The sequence below is a fragment of the Scomber scombrus genome, chromosome 13 (genome assembly GCF_963691925.1).
Source record: "Scomber scombrus chromosome 13, fScoSco1.1, whole genome shotgun sequence".
In the NCBI taxonomy this organism is placed as follows: domain Eukaryota; kingdom Metazoa; phylum Chordata; class Actinopteri; order Scombriformes; family Scombridae; genus Scomber; species Scomber scombrus.
The window spans coordinates 24349868-24370388 of NC_084982.1; the positions used below are offsets into that span (position 1 = coordinate 24349868).

Sequence of the window (20521 nt, forward strand, 5' to 3'; positions counted from 1 at the left end):
GACCTGGTTAGGATGCCATGTACAGTACCTCCCAAAATCTAGCCTTTAAATTATAATGACCAACCATTGAGGAGCAACATATTTTACTGGTAGTCTTAAACTCTTGAACAATGTTGTGTCACATAACTGGCTATACAAATTACTGCTTAATCATTAGACCTTTTGGATTTCTTGTCAGATTTTACATTAGGCTAGATTGATATGCATTAGTGTTGTTAGTTGGGGTCACACAAGCATTGATTCAGCAGACATTTAGACTTACTATTTTGGTGCTTAAGAATGCTTTGGTGAAATACATCTACTAAACAATGTGTACAATAGACTAATGCTGGTTTAGTAACATCATGAGTTAACCACACACACACACACACACACACACACACACACACACACACACACACACACACACACACACACACACACACACACACCATATTCAATATCACCAATATGACATATGCTATTGTGTTGTTCTACAGCAAGAGAACAACAGATAGCCCCTGTTTTTATAAGTAATTCCACCTACTGTGAAGCAAACACCTCATGAGAGCTGCTGGGATGCCAATGACTCAGTAGTGCTTTCTATTTTGAGTTCTACCAATGACTGAATTCTCTCTCACTCTGAGAAAATAGTCATATCTTTCAGATGGTACAGCTGGATCACATTTTTTGCTGAAGATTAACAAAATGGAAACAAGTGGGTTTTCTTCTGAAAAATACTAAAGCATCTTTCTCCCATAAGTTGTATTCCGTTCCATGTATTAACTTGCAGGTGCTGATGGGATAATTATGGATTATAAAGAGTCAGCAACAATTCAGTTGCAGCTAATATAGCACACTCAGCTTAGCAATGCTAATGACATGTGAGGTTTGAGGAACCCTGAGGGCTTCATTAAAAAAAAAAAAAGAGTGACAAAGCTCAAAGTGCATTCAGTTGTCATTAACAGACAAAACAGACGTTTAAAAAAGTCAAATGCAATGAAAAAGTTTAGTTTTAGTATTGGTTGGCAACTTTTCACTTAACAGACTAATACACCTGTTTGTTTCCATACCTGGGATTCAGTTCTAAAAGGTAAAGCACATCAATGTTTCAAATTACAAACAGTTTTCTCAGAAATCTGAATAAAATGTGTCACCTTCAGCATCAATTTTCACTGGGAATTGTCATTTGACTTTTACATAAAACCATCAAACAGTCAACTGAACTGGATAAAGTAGTGTATTGGTTCCTATAGTAACAGTGTGTTATTCCTGCTGCCTCTGCCGCCACTATGGAAACATCATTTTCCACTTGTGCAGAAAGATTTTTAAAAAAAAAAGTATAATCTGTCATTTGAATATGGTTTTATATTCTCACTTATTCTCTTTGCAATTAATGTGCACCATTTTTCAACCAATTGTTTTTTGTGAACTATTCCTATTCAAACTCAGTTCAGTTGTTTTACTTTATATATATTTTCAGATTCTGAGACAACAGACGATGAAGGTGGAGAACAATTTGAGACCAAAGAAGATAGTGGGGATTTTGAGGACCAGGCTGCGCATACAGGTATCCACCATGATTTCAGCTTTTCTGAAGATATTTTTGAATTTTCTTTCATTTCTTGATGAATGTAAATCCAACATTCACTCTTCTCTTAGCAGAGAAGTTGTTAAAAAAACAACTCCCCTTCTAAATGCTCCACCAGCCAGCTGCTAAATTGTCTGCTGTTTGATTTTTGACAGTTTTATTACACATTTCACACTCTGCTGGTTTGTCATTGTGACTGAACCCTTCACAATTTGTTTTTTGATCTAATGTTTATATAAAAATATTGATTTAATGTTGATGCAAATACTTGATTATCATGTCTCCTCTTTTACATGAAATGCAGTGATGGACAAATGTGCAGATGATGACAGTAGAACACACGGACATGAGGATCACTTTAATGCAACCAGGCAAGAGAGAAAGATGCAAATAATGTAGCATTTTTTTTTTTTAAAGGACCAATGTGCTGATTGTATTATTGTCCTCACACTTCTCATTAAAATACAATACATGCATATTATGAATTAGTAACAACCAACACTTTTTGCGTGAAATTATCTATTTCAGGAGCCAGTCAGACGATTTTAGAAGAGAATCTCCTCCGCAAGTCCTCCCACCTCCATCTCCAAGACTTGTCAAACGCCCCTCCACCTCTCCAATGCCAAGTCGCTCTGGTTCAACTACACCTCTCAGCTGGCGGAAGAAAGCTGTGCCAACAGAATACCAAGACACAGTGCCTGCGGAGTATGAAGAAAAGGTTAAGCAGCCGAAATCTATGTCCCAAAGTAACACCCAGGATTCCCGACCACAAACTCCACTGAGTGAGTACTCCCGGAAAGAATTTACCCCCAGACCATCCCCAAAGCTTACCAGAGCAAGTTCAAAAGTTTTTGAGAAGGTACGTGGTCTAGAAGAGCGGAGGCGAAGCCTTGATCTTCCAGAAGGTTCCATCTCGGGGAGATCCTGGGCAGGGTTTAATCATGCTGGATCTGTTGATTCAGATGATGGAGGAAGTCGGTTGGGCATCTCTAGAGAAAGTTCAAGGGAAGATCTAAGAGAGGCTCTCAAAGAAGATGCTGCTGAACGGAGATCTATGTTTAGACAAAGAGCTGCTTCGCTAGAGGACAAACCTCGCTACTCCCAAAAAGTTCAGGACATTGAGAACAAGTTCACTGAGGAGCTCCAGCGTATTAAAAAACTTGTTGGAAAACCTCATCTGAAGAAATCTTTTTCAACTGAGCAGCTCACCCTGAAGGCCAAGCAGCGCCAGCCTTTCAGGAAAATTGAACCTATTCCTCCACAAGTCCTTCAAAAACTCCAAGAAAGGGAACGAGCTCAGTCGGAAAAGGAACAGAGAGAAAAGGAACTAAATCAGCAGCGAATGCAGCATGGACAGCAAACACAACAAGAACTGCATTTTTACCCACCCCAAAAGAAAGCAAGCAGTGGTACAACAACTGTAACAGTCAGTAGATTTGGAGAGGTTGCAGGCACCCCAGAGTCAATGCAGTTGTCAGACTTACCAGGACAACGATCAGTGAGAGAATTAAGTAGAGTCAGTCCAGTTACAGAAATCATTCAGAGATCATCATCACCAGCATTATACCATCAGCAAAGGGAAGAGTCGCAAAGCAGAAATGTGGCTGACATCACATTACGCAAAGTTGAGCGAAGACCCCCAAGTCCGCTTGTACAAAGGGTATCACGGATGCAAGAATCCCCGCATATCCCTGAATCTCTTGCGCAAACATTGCAAAAAAATGATACATCAGGAAGAAAGACACAAATAGAAGTAGTATCAAGAAAAATCGAAAACAGACCAGAAAGTCCACTGGTACAAAAAAGAGCTGTCGTTGTGCAAGATGTCCCCCTTCAAGCTCCTGCAAAACACCCAAGGATGACACCACTTACTCCAAAAGAGGAGAAAATGGAGGTGGAGCTCCCCAAACAGGCCTCTGGCATAAGAATCCCCACAATTGTTGTTGAAGATGAAAAAATGAAGAAGGATGTTCCTGTGAAGACAAGTGAACCTCAGCAGGTTACTGTAAGTGGTAAAGAGGGTCAACAGCAGAAGACCAAAGGAAGGAACCGTCGCTCTCGACCTTTGTCTCCAGAGTTAGGTTAGATATGTTGTGATTCTTTCATTTAGCTTTCTGTGGTAGCGTGAAGTTCCAATCTGCTTGTTCTTCATATTTAATTAACCAAATACTCATTCCTTAGTATAGGGGGCTTCCCTCTTATGTAATCATGGGAAAGAAATGACTTGGGTTTGTCTTTTGTGAAACTGTGCAGATTCTTCGGATGATTCATATGTGTCTGCTGAAGAGGACCCAATGGAGGCACCTTTGTTTGAGTTTCCCCTTCAGGACACCGTTGCATCGGCTGGTGCAGATGTACTACTAAGATGCATAATTGCTGGCACCCCAACTCCTGAAGGTACCAAGTTGTTCTTTATGTGTGTTTTTACAACAAAATCCTCAAAGATAATTTTGAAATGTACATTTAATCAATATACAAATTGATGTATTTTTCCTCTCTGATGAAGTTACCTGGACGAAAGACAACAAAGAAATCACCAGCATTGCAAATTATGTTGTCAAAGTGGAGGGTGAACGACATACTCTGTTCATAAAATCAGCTAAACTACATGATGGTGGAAAATACTGCGTGACTGCTGTTAATCCGGAGGGCAGAGCATCCAGCAGTGCCAGCCTTACAATTAAAGCAGGTAAGTTTTAATTTTCAGATATCAAATTAAATTAAATTTAGTGACTATATTCAATACTCGTTTGTTGGGTTTTATGTTTAATTTTAACTTTATAAAACTTAGAACCTATTTAATTAATAGATCAGGATTGTTATGCAAAGTATTATTAATTGCCTGGTTAGGAAAATGAATCTATGGTGCCGACTTTTAATTGTGTCCACAAAAATATCAGGTGCTTATTATACATCAGAATCAGAAATACATTTGGTAATGAGCATGAAAAAGAATCTGGTGTCTTGACATGTATCTTGGGTGCTTCATTGTCATCTATACTGACATATGTGTATGCCCAATTAATGTATCTAAAGACAGATATGATTATAAACAGAATTATTATTATTATTATTATTATTATTATTATTATTATTATTATTATTATAGTCTGTCAAAAATGGATAGGGCACCTTTTTTTTAGCGTTGGATTAGTATTGAAATCAAGCACATTAAGCGACAGGCCAAAGTACTTCATAATATTCTTCATGCGTGGTACGGATTTTAAATGTACCATCTTTTTATAAACAAGAACTTAAAAACATCTTTTGTTTTCTTCCCACATTGGCATTATGTTTAGCTTATTTCTCTCCAGCTCCTTTGTCATTATCTCTCTCAGCAAATTGTATGTGCCATATATTCCAGCTGAACAACCTCACTTATAGTTACCATAGCAACTAAGCGGCAAAACTGAACCTATAAATTGCCTACTGAGCTTACTGGCTCCACTCACTGTGAATCAACTATTGTTTAGAAATCACATCTGACATTTCAAATTGTTTTAAGGGGAGCTTAAAATAATCTTGAATGCTTTGTCGCTGTTTTTTAAATACATGAACTCCTTGAACGCCTACATTCTGATTGAGCAGTGCTCTCAGTGATGAAAACATGTATTTATAGAGACAAATGAAAGATAGGGCTTCCTTGTTAACTGGGGTGTATGAAGAACAACATGAAACATAATTTAACCTTATGGCTTTTGCAGTGTCTGTTCAGGAGCCAAAGGGGATCCTAGCTTTACCTATGGACATCAGCAGCCCTATTACATCTGATGAGGAGTATCTCAGTCCCCTGGAGGAAGGCATGGATTTTGGAGTGCCAGAGCCAAGGAAGATCCTCGACATACGTTTCAAGAATCCCCCTGCATTCCTGGTGAGACAGTTCATATCTGGGACTGAACACATACATCACTCACTCTCCCTTTTAGAGTACTGTACGATATCTGTATGTTTAGCATTGACACTTAATCAACTGCACTTTTGACTGGTCTGTTGCAGAATTCTGCATGACAATGTGTTATGTACATGGTGTCTGTGATTCTATGAATATTGATTTACTGTATCAAATTGTGTGTCTACTGTGTGGTCATCCCATCAACACATCTATCAATTAAAACCTACAGGTGAAATGCATCTCTCACCTTCTAACGTGCATTACATTTCAAACAGGTAACAATGAGTGATCAAGCTGTCATTGAGGGACAGGAAGTCACCATGTCTGTCCGAATAAGTGGACAACCCAAACCCATGCTGTATTGGTAGGTTCCCTCACTTCATCAAACTACGTAGACTCATTGCTTGCATGGGACATGGAAAAGGCTTTCTGGGTATCATAAACTATGTGCAAGCTTGCTTGATTGCATAGTTTTTTTCTGGAGCACGCTGCTTTGATGCATCTGTTAAAGAAAGTGGAAGCACAAAGTTTATTGAGCGTGCCCATTTCCCCATTTACCCTGAAGCTTATAAATGCCCAGAGACACAAATGCTTGGTTAGACTGATCAGCTCTTAGGCAAACGTCTAGATTTCACATGCAATGTTGAGTTTGTCAACAAGTACAGCCAGATCTGACTGCACTTCCTCAAAAGGGCCAGGTCCTTCAGGTTTACAGAACATTTCTTCATATGTTCTATGAGACAGTAATAGTTGATTTTTTGTTGTTAGTGAGGACAATAGCTTCAAAAGAGAAGGGTGACAATATCAACATTTTTATTATTGTCAATAAATCCCATGAAAAGCTCAAACCATCACTCTCACCAAGTGTGTATTATTTCAGGGCTGAAATAGTCCCCAAAATGCTCTATTTACTCCTGTTTGGGTAACTAAAATGCCTAGCTGTTTTTAGAAATTACTTTTAATTCCTTTTTTTTTAAACAAACTGTACATTTATTACCCTTTTCACAGAGTTACATCATCAGTAGAAGTCCTTGGGTCTGAGGTTGAGTGTACTGAAAGACAAACTAACACATGAGATGAGAGCAATACAGAATAATACCAGCCTTACACTTTAATACAGGAGACAATGATAAGCTGAATCATTTTGTCTGGAGCTAGTCATGAGTCCTAAGACAATAGCAGAAAAGAGAATGTACTACATAATATTGTCAGTCTTGGGCAATCCACCCCCTTCATAACTCAGCCAGAAAAGCCTGATATTGAAAAACTGTACATTTGGTCAGCCTACATTGCATAAATAATATTCATATGATTCATGTTGGCCCTTAATTCTACTCTTTTGTAGGTTGAGGGACAGAGTTACGGTAAAAACAGGCCCACGTCACATTGTCCGTGAGACAGAAGAGGGCACTTTTGAAATGACCATCAAGTCAGCAGTGAAAGCAGACTCTGGGATTTACACCTGTAAGATCATTAATGAGTATGGGACAAAGCAGTGCGAAGGGAAGCTGGAGGTAAAAGGTATGCTTCTTTTCAATTGGTTGTTTGTTGTCCTTTGTTCGTTTGAGAATATACAAATCCATATTTCACTCTTTCTTTTGTTGATAATTTGATAAATTATGACTCAGTTTCACTAGCCGACTTGTTGTTACTCAGCATTTCTAACATTGATGCCATAAGTGAATAAAAACATATTTTGTGACACAACACCACCGTCCAAGTATCACTTAACAACACCCTCAAGGAAATGTTCTTTATTTACTCCCAGCACCATCAGTTGAGCCAGGTCTGGCTGTCATCCGCCCTGTCAAGGACATCACTGCCAATGCTGGAGAGACCGTTTTGTTTGAGTGTCAAGTCATCGGACCGAAGGACACTGACGTGGACTGGCTTGCTGATGGGAAATTGATCCAGCCGGCATTACTCAACTGTAAGATGCACTTTGATGGAAGAAAGTGCCGGTTGCTGCTCAACTCAGTACATGAGGATGATAGTGGGACATACATGTGCAAGCTCAGCACAGCTAAAGGTATCTCTCACTCTGGGTACACCAGCATGTTGTTTGAGCCATAAGACACAGTATTTACATACAATGAATAAAAATCTGAAATTCAAATTGTGTTATTAATTGTCCTGCCTGTCTATATCCTCTGCTGTCTCTAAATGATATTCTTTGCACTTCAGAGGAAGTGACTTCATGTGGCAAACTCAAAGTCATCCCCTCCATTGATCCTCTCTTCACTCGTAAGCTGGATGTTCTGGAAGTGATTGAGGGGCGTAACGCTCGATTCGACTGCAAAGTCAGTGGGACGCCATCTCCTAAAGTCATCTGGAGCCACTTCGGTAGGATTGTGCAACTCTCAATTGGCTATTCTAAAAGTTGAATTAAAAAATGGGTGACTGAACACATTTTTGACTCAAGGATTATTTCTTTCCTTTATATTTCTCATCTTTTTTGAGTTTTTCTGTTGATTTTATGATTTATACAACACTTTGTATGATGTATTAATACAGACTTTCTTTGTCAATAGACCATCAGCTCATAGAAAGTGAGGACGTTCGTATTCTGCAGGAGGGCGGCCGCCATTCTCTGATCATCTCTCATGTGACCAATGACGATGAGGGTTTCTATACTGTCATAGCCCGTAACAGTCATGGCGACGCAGAGAGCTCTGCTGAACTTTACATACAGGAACCACGGCCAGCCATCTCCTCACAGATGTAGGAGCATATTATTTCTCTTTTCTGTCTGCTTGTGGACTTTTCAAGATTACGGATTACAAAATTGACTAATCATTTCCTAATCTATGTCACTGATCACTGTCTTACTTGTCCTTTAGGGCTAAACTAGAGAAGATGCCATCAATCCCAGAGGAGCCAGAGGTCCCAGAGAATGAGGTGGAGCGTTTCACCATGCCTGACTTCATCAAACCCCTTTATGACCTGGATGTGATTGAGGGAAAGGAGGCTGTGCTCAAATGTAAAGTGGCTGGATTGCCATACCCCACCATTGTCTGGTTCCATAATGGCAAAAGGATTGAGAGCACTGAGGACAGGAAGATGACACAATGTAAGTGTTTAAAATTGGATTAAAATTGACCCAGTGTTCAACCCTAAAACTCTAGTCTTTTACAAAGCAACTGGACCCTGGGTAGTTTATTTCAGGTTTTACTGAAGGTTAAAGTAAAAAGAATATTTCAGTAAAACTCCAAATAAAATACACAAAATAACATTAGAAATGATGTGAAGCATAACTTTTTTTTAAATCAAAGAATTTGATATATATAGACGCTACAGGTTCGTTCTGTGCTTGCCTGCATAGGGCTTCATCCTTCATCCTGCTCTTTTCACTACTTATTCTCTGTTTCTCTGCAGTTCGAGACGTCCACAACCTGGTGATCCGCTCTGTGCGCCATGCCCACGGTGGTGTCTACAAGAGTGTCATCTCTAACAAAGTAGGAAAGGCTACCTGCTATGCTCATCTCTATGTTACAGGTGATTTTCATTTATTTTACCTCAACATACCTCAACGAAAGCATATTTTTACTCATATAATCGTCAGAAAAAGATGCATGGACCTGGACCTGGACCCTAATTCTACTGTTGTCATTTTCAGATATCCTGCCTGACCCTCCTGATGGGACTCCAGTGATTGAATCAATCACTGGTAAAACCATCACCTTAAGCTGGAAGAAACCCAGGAGGCTGGACCCTTCCATTGGTATGACAGTCAGAATCAAGGAATATATATTTTAGACCTGCAACCTTTCTATGTACTGCATATATTAAAAATATACAGATATATTACATATATAACTTACAAAATTGTACTAATTTGAATAATATATGTTAAAGAAGGCAAACAGGAATTATTTTGTTATTTTATTACTTGAGGGTGGTTGCTGACTGACTGTATTTGTGCCAGCAAGAAATATATCTAACTATTTTCATACCTCTGGGCCTACTTATGGCAGGGGCATATTTGTGATACACTAGACCATTTGGATAAAATTTTGATTAATTTACAAAAAATAGGATTAAACATAGATCATATAGAAGTGTTACAGACAGTTTTATATAGTTTTTGTCAGCGAGAAACCTTCACCATCTTCTCTATACCAATGTTATTTACCATTTAGTAACTGTGTTACTGTGTAAATGTGTAAAAGCCAATACTCAATATTACGATCTCCAGACAAAACAACATTATAAGCTTGCAAATTGTTGTTGTTTTTTAAGGACAAAATAAGGAAGTTTCAACATTGTGGTGTAGCATTGTGGTGTAGCATTTTGCAACAAAACCTTTTAATTTCAGAGCCAAGTTCCTTGATGTATGCCATTCAACAACAAGCCCTGGGCTCCATCCAGTGGACCATCATAGCTTCTGGCCTTAAGGAGACCATTTACACCATCACCACCCTCTCCAAAAGTGTGCGCTATGCTTTCAGAGTTCTGACCATCACCTCCAAAGCCTTTAGCAAGCCCTCATCTTCCACTGACCCAGTGCAGCTCCTTGACCGAGGTACATTCAGGTTTTTTTGAGTTTCTATCCACCCATCAGTGTGTGCTACTGGCTCATTAAATATAATCTGTTTGTCCATTTTCATTTTCAAGGTCCCTATCTTCAGGAGGCTCCAGTGATAATTGATAAGCCAGACATTGTGTTTGTGATGGAAAACCAGTCAGTCACCATCCCGATCACACTTAATCATGTCAACGCTGCCGTCATGTGGAAAAGGTATCTGTTTCCCTGTTGTCAAGTTTCTGTACATGTCCCTTTATTTTTTAGAAAATGAATTTCTCAAGAAAATATAAATAAATAAAAACAATAAATATCTATCTATCCAATACTGTATACCAAAAATACAAAGAAAACAGCCATTTTGCATGAATGCATTCGATTTATACTTGCATTTTCACCCAGCATTTCCAACATATAACGTATCCAATATACTGTATACAATAATTATTTTAATTTTATTCTAACTAAATTACAAAAAAAAATTAAAAAAAATGTATGTAAATATTGTCAAAAGTCTATGTATGGCATATTCATATTTCACCCAATATATAGTTTTCAATATGACATCACGATTTGTTAGTTGATGTGGAATCTGATGGTCAACCTCGTTGATTCCTTTTCTCTTCATCTATCTCATAGGATAGACAGAATGTAGATATGCTGAAAAAGGTTCACTGTAATAACTCTTACAGTACAACCAGCAGTTTAATTCTAAGTGATTATCAAAGATTGCAGAGCGGAAACATGAAAATGATCTTTTATTGTGACCTGATTTACACTCAGGTGCCAAATAAGACCACTGACAGTCCACTGCTGTGTTACCTGTAATGAACCCTGATTTAAATAGAAACACTTTTCCCCAGGAGGGGAGTTGTTATAGCCAGCAAGCCAGGCCAGTACGAGATGACAATGCCAGATGATGACCAGCACATGCTGAAGATGGTAAAAGTGAGGAGTGCTGACAGTGGAGAGATGACATTTCTGGCCTCCAACAAGTATGGCAGCAACAGCTGTGCCTTTAATGTGGAGATGGCAGGTATGCAGCACCACAATCCTTCCATCTATCGACTAATCTATAAATCTATTGATTGAACTTATTATCTAATGTAACTCTGTCTACAGCGCCACCAACATTTGAAACCATAATGGAGGATTTGGACGTTTGTGCTGGGGAAACTCCTCGCTTTGCTGTGGTTGTGGAAGGAAAACCCATTCCTGACATCCTCTGGTTCAAGGTTTTTATCCATATTTAACAGTTTATTTTAAGTCATTTAATGAGTTTAAATGACTTACATTTCTTTGAGTGCAATCACAAGTAAAGGATAAAGTAGGCTAATCCCATTAAAAATGTGAATTTACCAAAAAAAACTAAACCAAAAACTGAAATTAAAAATAAATCCTGGCAGAACCATCGCTGAAACTCACCATGCTTACTTTCAGAATGATACCCTGCTGTCCGAGAGCAGTCATTACACATTTGTGTACGACGATAATGAATGTTCCTTGGTGATCCTCAACGCTTCTTCAGAGGACTCTGGGGTGTACACCTGCACTGCTAGGAACTTGGCTGGATCTGTGTCCTGTAAAGCTGAACTCACAGTTCACGAAGGTAAGGAGTTAATCCACCAAAGCCATAAAAAATGTATTAAACCCCTGATAACTTAAAATGTATTAGTTCTAATAATACAATTACCGATTAATGTAGCTAAACGCATGGCGGATCCAATGGAAGATGAGGAGACTATTCTAAGGAAAATGCGCAGACTAACTGACCACTATGACATCCACAAGGAAATTGGAAGGTAAGTCATTTATTATCCAAGCCCACATTTAAAATCTCATACTTTTATACAATGTAGTGCTATAGAAGCTCTGCCTGCACTGGAACCAGTTATACTGAATTATCTAAATGAGGCTGTATTTCTTGTCGTGACAGTAATATAGCTGTTTTGTGTGGACTTAGTGTTAACCTGGATTTTTAGTTATATATGAAATTGTTTTGTCTTTCAGAGGTGCATTTTCCTATGTGAAACGTGTGACCCAAAAGGCAGGCAAAATGGAGTACGCTGCAAAGTTTATCTCCACACAGGCCAAGAAGAAGGCCTGCGCAGTTAGAGAGATGAAGCTGCTCTCCAAGATGGATCATGAGAGAGTACTCTTCTTTCATGATGCCTTTGAGAAAAAGAATGCCGTCATCATTGTCACTGAACTGTATCCTTATTATGCATTAAAAACATAATGTTTGTGAGAGTATATACTTTGCAAAGTGAGTTGAAAGAAGAATGCTGATATGATATGAGTAAAAAAAAGGGGTTTTCCACTTGTTTTTACTGTAATTGTACATATTGTGTTGCATCTTTGTAAAATTCATCTAAAGTCACGGAGAGATTAGCCTGAATTAATCTGCAAAGATGCCATGAGGAGCTTCTTGATAGATTTGCACGGAAATCTACATTAATGGAGTCTGATGTAAGTCCCATATTTTGTGACTGCCCATCAAATCTTAACCAGTGCTTCCATATTAGTTTCAATTTCATTATCAATATTATGTTAATGATTTATTTAAGAGCAATATTGATATTTTTATGTTTTGGAACACCAGGTACGTTCATGCATAAGACAGTTACTTGAGGGACTGGACTACCTTCACCACAATGACATCATACACCTGGATATTAAGGTAGTTATTCCATGAATCCTCATTGCATCATCTTATTTTATATTCAAAAGCCTTTGTGTTGGAAAGAAAACAAACACTCTAACACATTTAACTTGCACTTAAATAAAAGTAAAGTAAGTAATTAAGTGATGGACCGTGAACAGGATTTGGGTGTTGTTTTCTTTCTGAGTTAATAATGTTTTATCCCACACACCTGAATTTTACATTTGTAAGAACTTGCAACCTGGGGATATACAAATATTGTAAAAAAAAATATATATATTTTGTAACACAAAAACACATTTTCATGTTCTTCCCTCAGCCTGAGAATATCCTCATGGCAGACCTACATGGAGATCAGATCAGAATCTGTGACTTCGGCAACGCAGTGGAGATCATACCTGATGAGGCTCAATACTGCAAATATGGCACACCTGAATTTGTTGCACCAGAAATCGTCAATCAGACCCCTGTGTCAAAAGCAACAGATATCTGGTATCTCTGACATTTACATCAAAATATTTTGTTTTAGGGTTTTTTTTTGTCCTGATATTGTAAACACACCACTCTCTTCTAATATTCATCTTTCCTTTCCTAGGCCTATTGGAGTTATTGCATATCTATGGTGAGTCAAATTTAGTTTGTAGTAAATATGTTCTGGTCTACCCATGGGGTTGTCATTATATTTAAGTGTTGTTTCTGTTATTAGTCTGACAGGAGTTTCTCCATTTGCTGGGGAAAATGACCGCAGTTCTGTGCTGAACATCAGAAACTATAATGTGGCCTTCGAGGAGCGAATGTTTGCTGACCTTTGTCGAGAAGCTAAAGGTTTCATCATAAAACTGCTGGTAGCAGACAGGCTGTGAGTAACTCTATGTGATCTCTGTTTTTCAAGATTGTTTCATGTAAAATATTGTATAAATGCAAAATTCATGATTTAAAATATAGTACGTCTAATAACTCACACCCTGTGTTTCTTGAACGTGATATTAGACTATACAGAACAAATTGTGTGAGTAAACAGGATATATATCAAAATGAGCAAACTGGTGAGAAATCTTGGTCCGATAAATTGTATCAGTAAACTCAATAAAAAAAACATAATTTGTTAAAATGACAAAATACAAACTAACTTTATGTCAATAAGACGATGACATGGCATGTGCGCTGCTTGTCATTTTTAAAATGTAATTATCATTCAATAATCCCCAATGTTATTTAATATATATCAATACAGGTTTTCATTCAGCATTAAATGTCCACATTTTTGTTGAATATTCAGAGGATTTTACACAGTATTTCAAGATTTTTAGTCAGTGTTCGACTTCTTTTTCATGTAATATTTTCTGCTTTCACATGTATATGTGCATGTACGTATATAATTTGTAAATTGTTAGAGCTGTGTATACCAATCCAAAAAATGTATCATTGTCACCACAATCACAGTTACCTCTGTGCCATTTATAACCACTCATAGCAAATGCGCAAAGACCTGGAAAACTGAAATATCTCACTGTTTTTTAGGAGACCTGATACTCAAGAATGTCTCCGACATCCCTGGTTCAAGGTAAGACTAGGCCAGTGGCACTGCTTAAAGCAAAAGTTAATGATCCACAACTTCTTTCAGCTGTGATTTCCACTTAAAAAGAGCAACATTCATTTCCCAATTCATTTCTATTCAATTTAATATCTCTTTCTATTTTATATCTGTTTATCGTACAGATCCTTAGCAAGGGGGCAGCTATAAGTACAGAGGCCCTGAAGAAGATTTTGTCTCGCAGAAAATGGCAGGTGAGGGATGTTTTATTGTCTCATTCTGGATTTTTACATTGCTCCACACCCAAAAATGGTCAAATTATTTTAATTGTTTTCCTTACTGTTTCATTGTTCCTCTTTTTTAGCGCTCTTTAATCAACTACAAATCAAAAATGGTCATGAGATCTATACCTGAGTTACTGAACGATTCCTCCAGCCATATCTCCATCGCCGTCCCCAGGCACCTTAAAGAGGGTTCACCTTTGCCATCATCGTCCTCAGATTCTGATGAAGACATTGATGAACTACCCTTTATTCCAATGCCACTTAACATGGAATTCTCTGGATCGAGAAAGTCATTGAATGACATCCAGACCACTGAGAAAGAGCCAGAGAAGCAGAATGGAACAAGTAAATGGTCTGGGTCCCCTGTTCAAGCCCAGGAAGCAATGGAGCGTAGCCCTAAAGAAATGGAAAAAGGAGGGGTTGAGTTAACAGGTAAAAGCCGCCAGCGGAAAAGAGCATCACAAGACAATAACAGTGGTTCCTCAGATGAGGAATCACCTTCTGAATTACCGCAAAAATCAGAGCTGTCTAGAAAACCTCTGCGAAGGGGTTCTAGCATGGAGTCAGACAAGCCAGAGGGTGGACGACGAAGAGGAGAGCTAAGACGGGGGGGCTCAGCTGACAGTGCATTGCTGCTCCGGATTACACCTGAGGAAGGAGCAGGAGAGGCAAACCCAGAGGATGGCAGGAGAGTTCTCAAGAAAGCTGTCTCTATGGAACTACCAAGGAGGAGCACCAGCCCAGGAACTGCCAAGATGAGTCAAGAAGATTATGCTCTTAAGCTGGAGATGATGAGACAGCGACTACTTCGTGGTGGCTCTGCGGACAACAAGTTGAGTGGACTGAGAGGACCTCTATTGGAAATGGGAATGGGAGATGAAAAATTAGCAATATCCTCAGATCGGTATTCTCGTACTGCCCGTATAGGCCCACCTCCACTAACTAGAGCTGCATCCACTGAATCTCCAAGGGACGAAGATTCTAAACCCAAAGTTCTGCGCAAAAGTCAGTCTTTCAGTCAAGGTGATTCAGAACCTATACCTTTACACAGACGGTCAGGAGCTCCTCTGGAGATTCCTCTGGCACAGGTAGAAGAGAGAAGGCTTAAGGAAGCGATATCCATGTCATCTCTCACTGAGCAAACCAAGCTAGACTCCCGTCCAGTGACTCCTAGGGACCCTTCTCCAAAACCGCCAACGCCAGAGTCTGTTGTGCAAGACAGTCCCACCAAAACAGAAAGTGAGGAGTCATTCATGGAGAGAGACACAAAGCCTGATGAAACTATAAATGAAAAGATGGATGGGCTGACTACAGATAGTAATTTTGACGAGAGATCGAGCACAAGTGGGTTCTCTGAGAAAGACATGAGCATATCAGAAGAACCAATGAATGAGTCAGAGTATATGGGCCAAAGAGTTCCTACTCCCCCTCTTGAGGTCCCAAGCTCTAGAGAAGAGAAAATGGAGGAAGAAGTAGAGGCAAAAGAGCAAGAAGAAAAAGAGGAGATGATGAAAGAAGAAGAGGAAAGAATTGACAGTGTTGCTGAGTCAAGTACTAAAGAAAATGTAGACGTTCCCGAAGAAAAGGTAGAAGAAAAGGTAGAAGAAAAGGTAGAAGAGAAAGTAAATTTGCCTTCTAAATCTTCTGAGATGATAATAACCTCAAGCTCAATTATGGTGAGACCAACACAAGAATATAACTTCTCTCCAGCAAATGTTGTGTCAACTTTTGCAACATCCTCGCTTCCTGCTCGAGTTGTTCTTCCAGACGGTAGCTCTTCAGCATATGCTAGTATAATGCAGACCATCATGGTCCCTGCGCTTCAGCCTCTTAATGACCCACCTTTAGGCCCCTCTACACCTATTGCGGTTCCAGTCACCTCACCATCTTCAATATCAACTGAAATATTTGTACCCACATCATCACCTTCCAGCATACCCTTTGCTTTACCTGGTCCATCAAAGCCAGTCATCTTGTCAACCACTGAGCACCCTGCTGTGTACTCAAGGGTAGCATCACCAGAAATGATGACAAAAGAGCCCACTCCACCAAAGACTATCACACAGTCCTCTTCCCAGCAAGAACTGTCAACAGGAGCTGCCATTCAGGACATATCCTCTGAAGAGGTCTTTGAGGCCCGGTTCAAAAAACGTGAGTCTTCCCTTACAAGAAGCCTAAAATTTCTGTCGCGGTCTAAGAATGAGGACAAACCACAAGCAACCACATCAGACCTTACAGAGTCTAGTGAGGAGATATACAGACACGGGCCATTAGGTGCACCATTGGAATTAGCAACAAGGAGGCTTGAGGATAGGTCAAAGTCAGTCCAGGATCTTCGTGAAGCTCAAAAGGACCAAGGCTTTATGAAAAGGCTCTCTATGCGTCTGAAGAGAACTCCATCAACTGAGCGCAAAGAGGAAATGACCAAAGAAGAGGACTCAGCTCCCTCAAGACGTAGGCTTTCTTGGACTCTTGGTCGAAGAGGATCACAGGAGAGGAAGGAGGTAGAGATGACGCACATGGATAGCAAAGGAGATACCTTGGCGGAACAAAATGAAAAGGAGCAAAAGAAGCCTAACGAATCCCCAGTCTTGACAATGCGCCGGAAGATTGAGTCAACAGTAGCTGGCATCTCCACTAGAATTCGTAGCTTCTCAGAGGAAAGGAGAGCATCAGAAGACAAGGAGTCGAAGAGGACGCCCATTCTCTCCATGCTTCGTCGTGCAACATCAGAGAGCCGTGCAACGAAGGTTGCCAGTGTTCCTCAGAACCAGCTGGCATCTCAGGCTAGTAATGGTGCATCCTCAGAGTCTCTGGACTCTATGTCCAGCCTAAAGTCAGACACATCAAAGGGTATGAGGCAATAACTTCTTCAACTTATTGAAAACATTTATTAATAGTGCTGTTAATGGCACTTGTGTGATAGATTTGTGATAGATAGATTCATGATTTTTTTATTCTAAAAAAAAATCAGGTGTTGAGGTTGAGAGAAGATCCCGCTGGGATCGATGGGGCCTGACCAGAGGGAGGCGAGACAAGACGGTATCACAGCCTGATATACCAACAGCAATCTCCAGAGATAATAGTTCCTTACGTTCACGCCAGTACTCCAAACTGGCTTCTGGTAAGTTGGACCTGAGTGTTAGATTAATTAGAATTAATTAGAAAGGTAATTAGTTCTTAAACTTGCCATTTGGAGTTTTCTTGTAAATAACCAAAACACATATTAAGTTCCAGGCTTTCTCACTAAAACTTCACTGTGTGTATCACTGAGATTCCTCATAGAACATTAAATATAAATGCAGTGTTTTTAATATTTTAAGTCCTGCATTTTTTACATCAATAGTTGGCTAGGTAACAGTCTTCTTCTTCCTTTCTTTTGTGGGCACATTGCTACATTTCTTTACCACCACGATCTATTAATTAGTGAAATAGTTACATAGTTTAAAAGAAATAACACATAGATTGTATGTCAACAACAGTGAAAACTATAACATTTAATTACATGCTCTTGTATATCCCATAGAGTATAAACCTCTCTACACAATAACATATAACATTTACATTGTCATAACAAAAATTAAGTGTAGGAACAACACAAGAGCAGAGGTTCTATCTTGTCCAGTTCCAGTCATGGTATTCTTAACCATCACTGGGTACAGTAATTTATGACTTTAAAATTGACCTGTCAATATAAAGTATGGATACAATTTAAGAGGTGTTATGTCTTCGCCTCCCAGATTTCCCTCCAGTGTTCCACATCAAGCTGAGAGATCATGTCCTGCTCGAGGGGGACCCAGTCACACTCAGCTGTCTACCAGCAGGCAGCCCCCATCCAAAAATCTCCTGGATGAAAGGTATCCCCACTGTAGATAAAGGAGTATTATCTAATGATGGCATTATAGATGGATGGCCAGGGTCACTGAACTTTACATGTCTTATCTCTGAACAAAATATCATTTTTATGCATGGATGTTTTCTACAGATAAGAAGCCCCTGGAGATCGATGCCAGGATGAACAATATTTCCTGCCCCGATGGCCGACAGCTACTGATGATCATGCAGACCACCAAAAAGGATGCAGGGGTCTATGAATGTGTTGCAACAAACCCCCTGGCCGCTGTGTCCAGCTCTTGTACTATCTCACTTGCTCGTAAGGCCAGACACATACTTCACTACATCGCTGACTAGTAATAGTATTATTGGATCATTTATGGATATATGATTAGATATAATTGATAGATATGATGTTTTTATAGGTCTGCCCAATCGTCCCGGGACACCTGAGATTCCTCAGAAGTATAACAACACAGCCTTGGTGGTGTGGAGACCCTCAGACAACATGGCCCCCTGTACATACTCTCTGGAGAGGAAAGCAGAGGGTCAGTATTTCATAACAATGATTGTTTCATTGTCTATTTCAGACAGACGGCTACTATTAGAGGTCCACAAATTTTTGTTGTTGTTTTTTCACATTCAACCTCAAGGATGATTATCTATCCTTATTGCAGGGCAAGTGCATTGTATTTGTTACGGTTGTCCTTAAAGCTACAGCTAAACAGATGAAGAATACATTTTCCCCCAAATCAGACCACATATGGTACAAATGTGTGTTTTATAGTGCAAAACAGTCAATAAAAAACTAAGTACCACATAAATAAGGTTGCTATGGTAACATGTGGGCTATAGCATACAATCTTGAAGGGGGTGAACTAAACATAGTACATAAGACAAAACCTGTGTGCTAGTTCTTTAGTGAAATTCAGTCAAAAACAGAAATGTCTGTATTTAAGATGAGCGGGAAAAAGGCCAAAATCAGCAAAAAAATCACCTGATTTGTTTATCTTCAGTATAAATGTATTTGCCCTCTATAGGCTGAAAAATGATGAGTGGTGAGCGACGTATTTCAGGTAGATGCTTTAAACAATCTGAAATATTAATACAGCATAGCGATCATCATCAACATATAATGGAGTGGAGGGTCTTTTTGTGCTGAACACTGCAGAAGTATCAATATGTCAATAGACCTAAGAGATTAGACTGGTTTATGAATAGGAAAACAAGTCTGTGTTTCATTTTGTGTGTGTGTTTCAGACACATGTATACAGATACATTTATTTAGCAAAGGCAACACGCTGTTTCACAGTTAGAAGATGCAACTATATTATGTGTAGGTAACACATTTAGTTAATTATTAACAATTGCAGCAATTCATATATTTTATTTCCAATAGCTGCTGGCAAGGGCACTTTGAGCAGCACCTATTTACTTACCACTGATATTTACTAAGTTTAAGTTTGAGTTTCCTGTAGCTTTAAGTTTCAACCAAAAGCAACAGATAATTTCAGAGATAAACACACTTCCAACTAGCAAGAGAGATACTCTGCTGGAATAAGCCATCCTCCTTTGTGGCATATACTTTAAAAACCTAGATGTACACTTTCAGTTCAGTTAAAAATGTAAAATTACATTTAGATAGATTAAAACTGTCTTCTAATAATATTGTGAAATGTCTCTGGCAATGACAGGGATATAATGGTCTTTTTTTCTCCCCAGGAGACATCAACTGGCTGATAGTGGCGACAGGGGTGGCAGACTGTTATTACAATGTGGTTGACCTGCCAGCAGGGGGCTCCTTCAGGTTCAGGGTGGCTTGTGTCAATAAAGCTGGCCAGGGCCCCTACAGCAACCTCTCAGGAGTAGTAAGCATGGAGGCTTTAGGTATGTATTATCTCAGATCAAATCAAGTGGAGCAGTCAAACATACATTAAGATGTTTTTTTTTTTGGTAAACCCACCAAATTGATTTATTTCTTTAAAAATCTACAGATATTCATAAGATTAAAGCTGTATAGTGGTTTTTGTTTTGTCATACTAAGCACAGGTTGTTATGTTTGTATGTGTATGCTGATTATATATGTAGCTTGGAAAGACATACATTGCAAGCGTTTAACCTCATCGGACAGCATGTTAAAAATTACACGTCTTACCTTGCATCTATTAATTTCATCAAATATGAAATCCCATTTTTGAGATGTATCCCTCCTTGTCTCTCATC

General features: G+C 39.1%; 1 protein-coding gene across 1 annotated transcript in view; it reads left to right on the forward strand.

The window, feature by feature from the left end:
* spegb (striated muscle enriched protein kinase b) overlaps positions 1–20521 on the forward strand; it is a 33836-nt gene that overhangs the window by 9459 nt on the left and 3856 nt on the right. Inside the window, exons 2-36 of the mRNA XM_062431222.1 lie at positions 1463–1549; positions 1875–1941; positions 2099–3651; positions 3824–3967; positions 4077–4259; positions 5275–5441; positions 5738–5826; positions 6808–6983; positions 7231–7491; positions 7647–7805; positions 7994–8183; positions 8303–8532; positions 8838–8957; positions 9079–9183; positions 9778–9984; positions 10077–10200; positions 10848–11020; positions 11107–11219; positions 11425–11593; positions 11690–11786; positions 11995–12195; positions 12396–12453; positions 12587–12664; positions 12966–13138; positions 13242–13268; positions 13353–13505; positions 14168–14210; positions 14366–14434; positions 14545–16015; positions 16055–17317; positions 17439–17588; positions 18205–18321; positions 18450–18617; positions 18724–18846; positions 20021–20185. Of these exons, the coding sequence (XP_062287206.1) occupies positions 1463–1549; positions 1875–1941; positions 2099–3651; positions 3824–3967; positions 4077–4259; positions 5275–5441; positions 5738–5826; positions 6808–6983; positions 7231–7491; positions 7647–7805; positions 7994–8183; positions 8303–8532; positions 8838–8957; positions 9079–9183; positions 9778–9984; positions 10077–10200; positions 10848–11020; positions 11107–11219; positions 11425–11593; positions 11690–11786; positions 11995–12195; positions 12396–12453; positions 12587–12664; positions 12966–13138; positions 13242–13268; positions 13353–13505; positions 14168–14210; positions 14366–14434; positions 14545–16015; positions 16055–17317; positions 17439–17588; positions 18205–18321; positions 18450–18617; positions 18724–18846; positions 20021–20185 (8673 nt within the window). The remainder of the gene's footprint in view (positions 1–1462; positions 1550–1874; positions 1942–2098; positions 3652–3823; positions 3968–4076; positions 4260–5274; positions 5442–5737; positions 5827–6807; positions 6984–7230; positions 7492–7646; positions 7806–7993; positions 8184–8302; positions 8533–8837; positions 8958–9078; positions 9184–9777; positions 9985–10076; positions 10201–10847; positions 11021–11106; positions 11220–11424; positions 11594–11689; positions 11787–11994; positions 12196–12395; positions 12454–12586; positions 12665–12965; positions 13139–13241; positions 13269–13352; positions 13506–14167; positions 14211–14365; positions 14435–14544; positions 16016–16054; positions 17318–17438; positions 17589–18204; positions 18322–18449; positions 18618–18723; positions 18847–20020; positions 20186–20521) is intronic.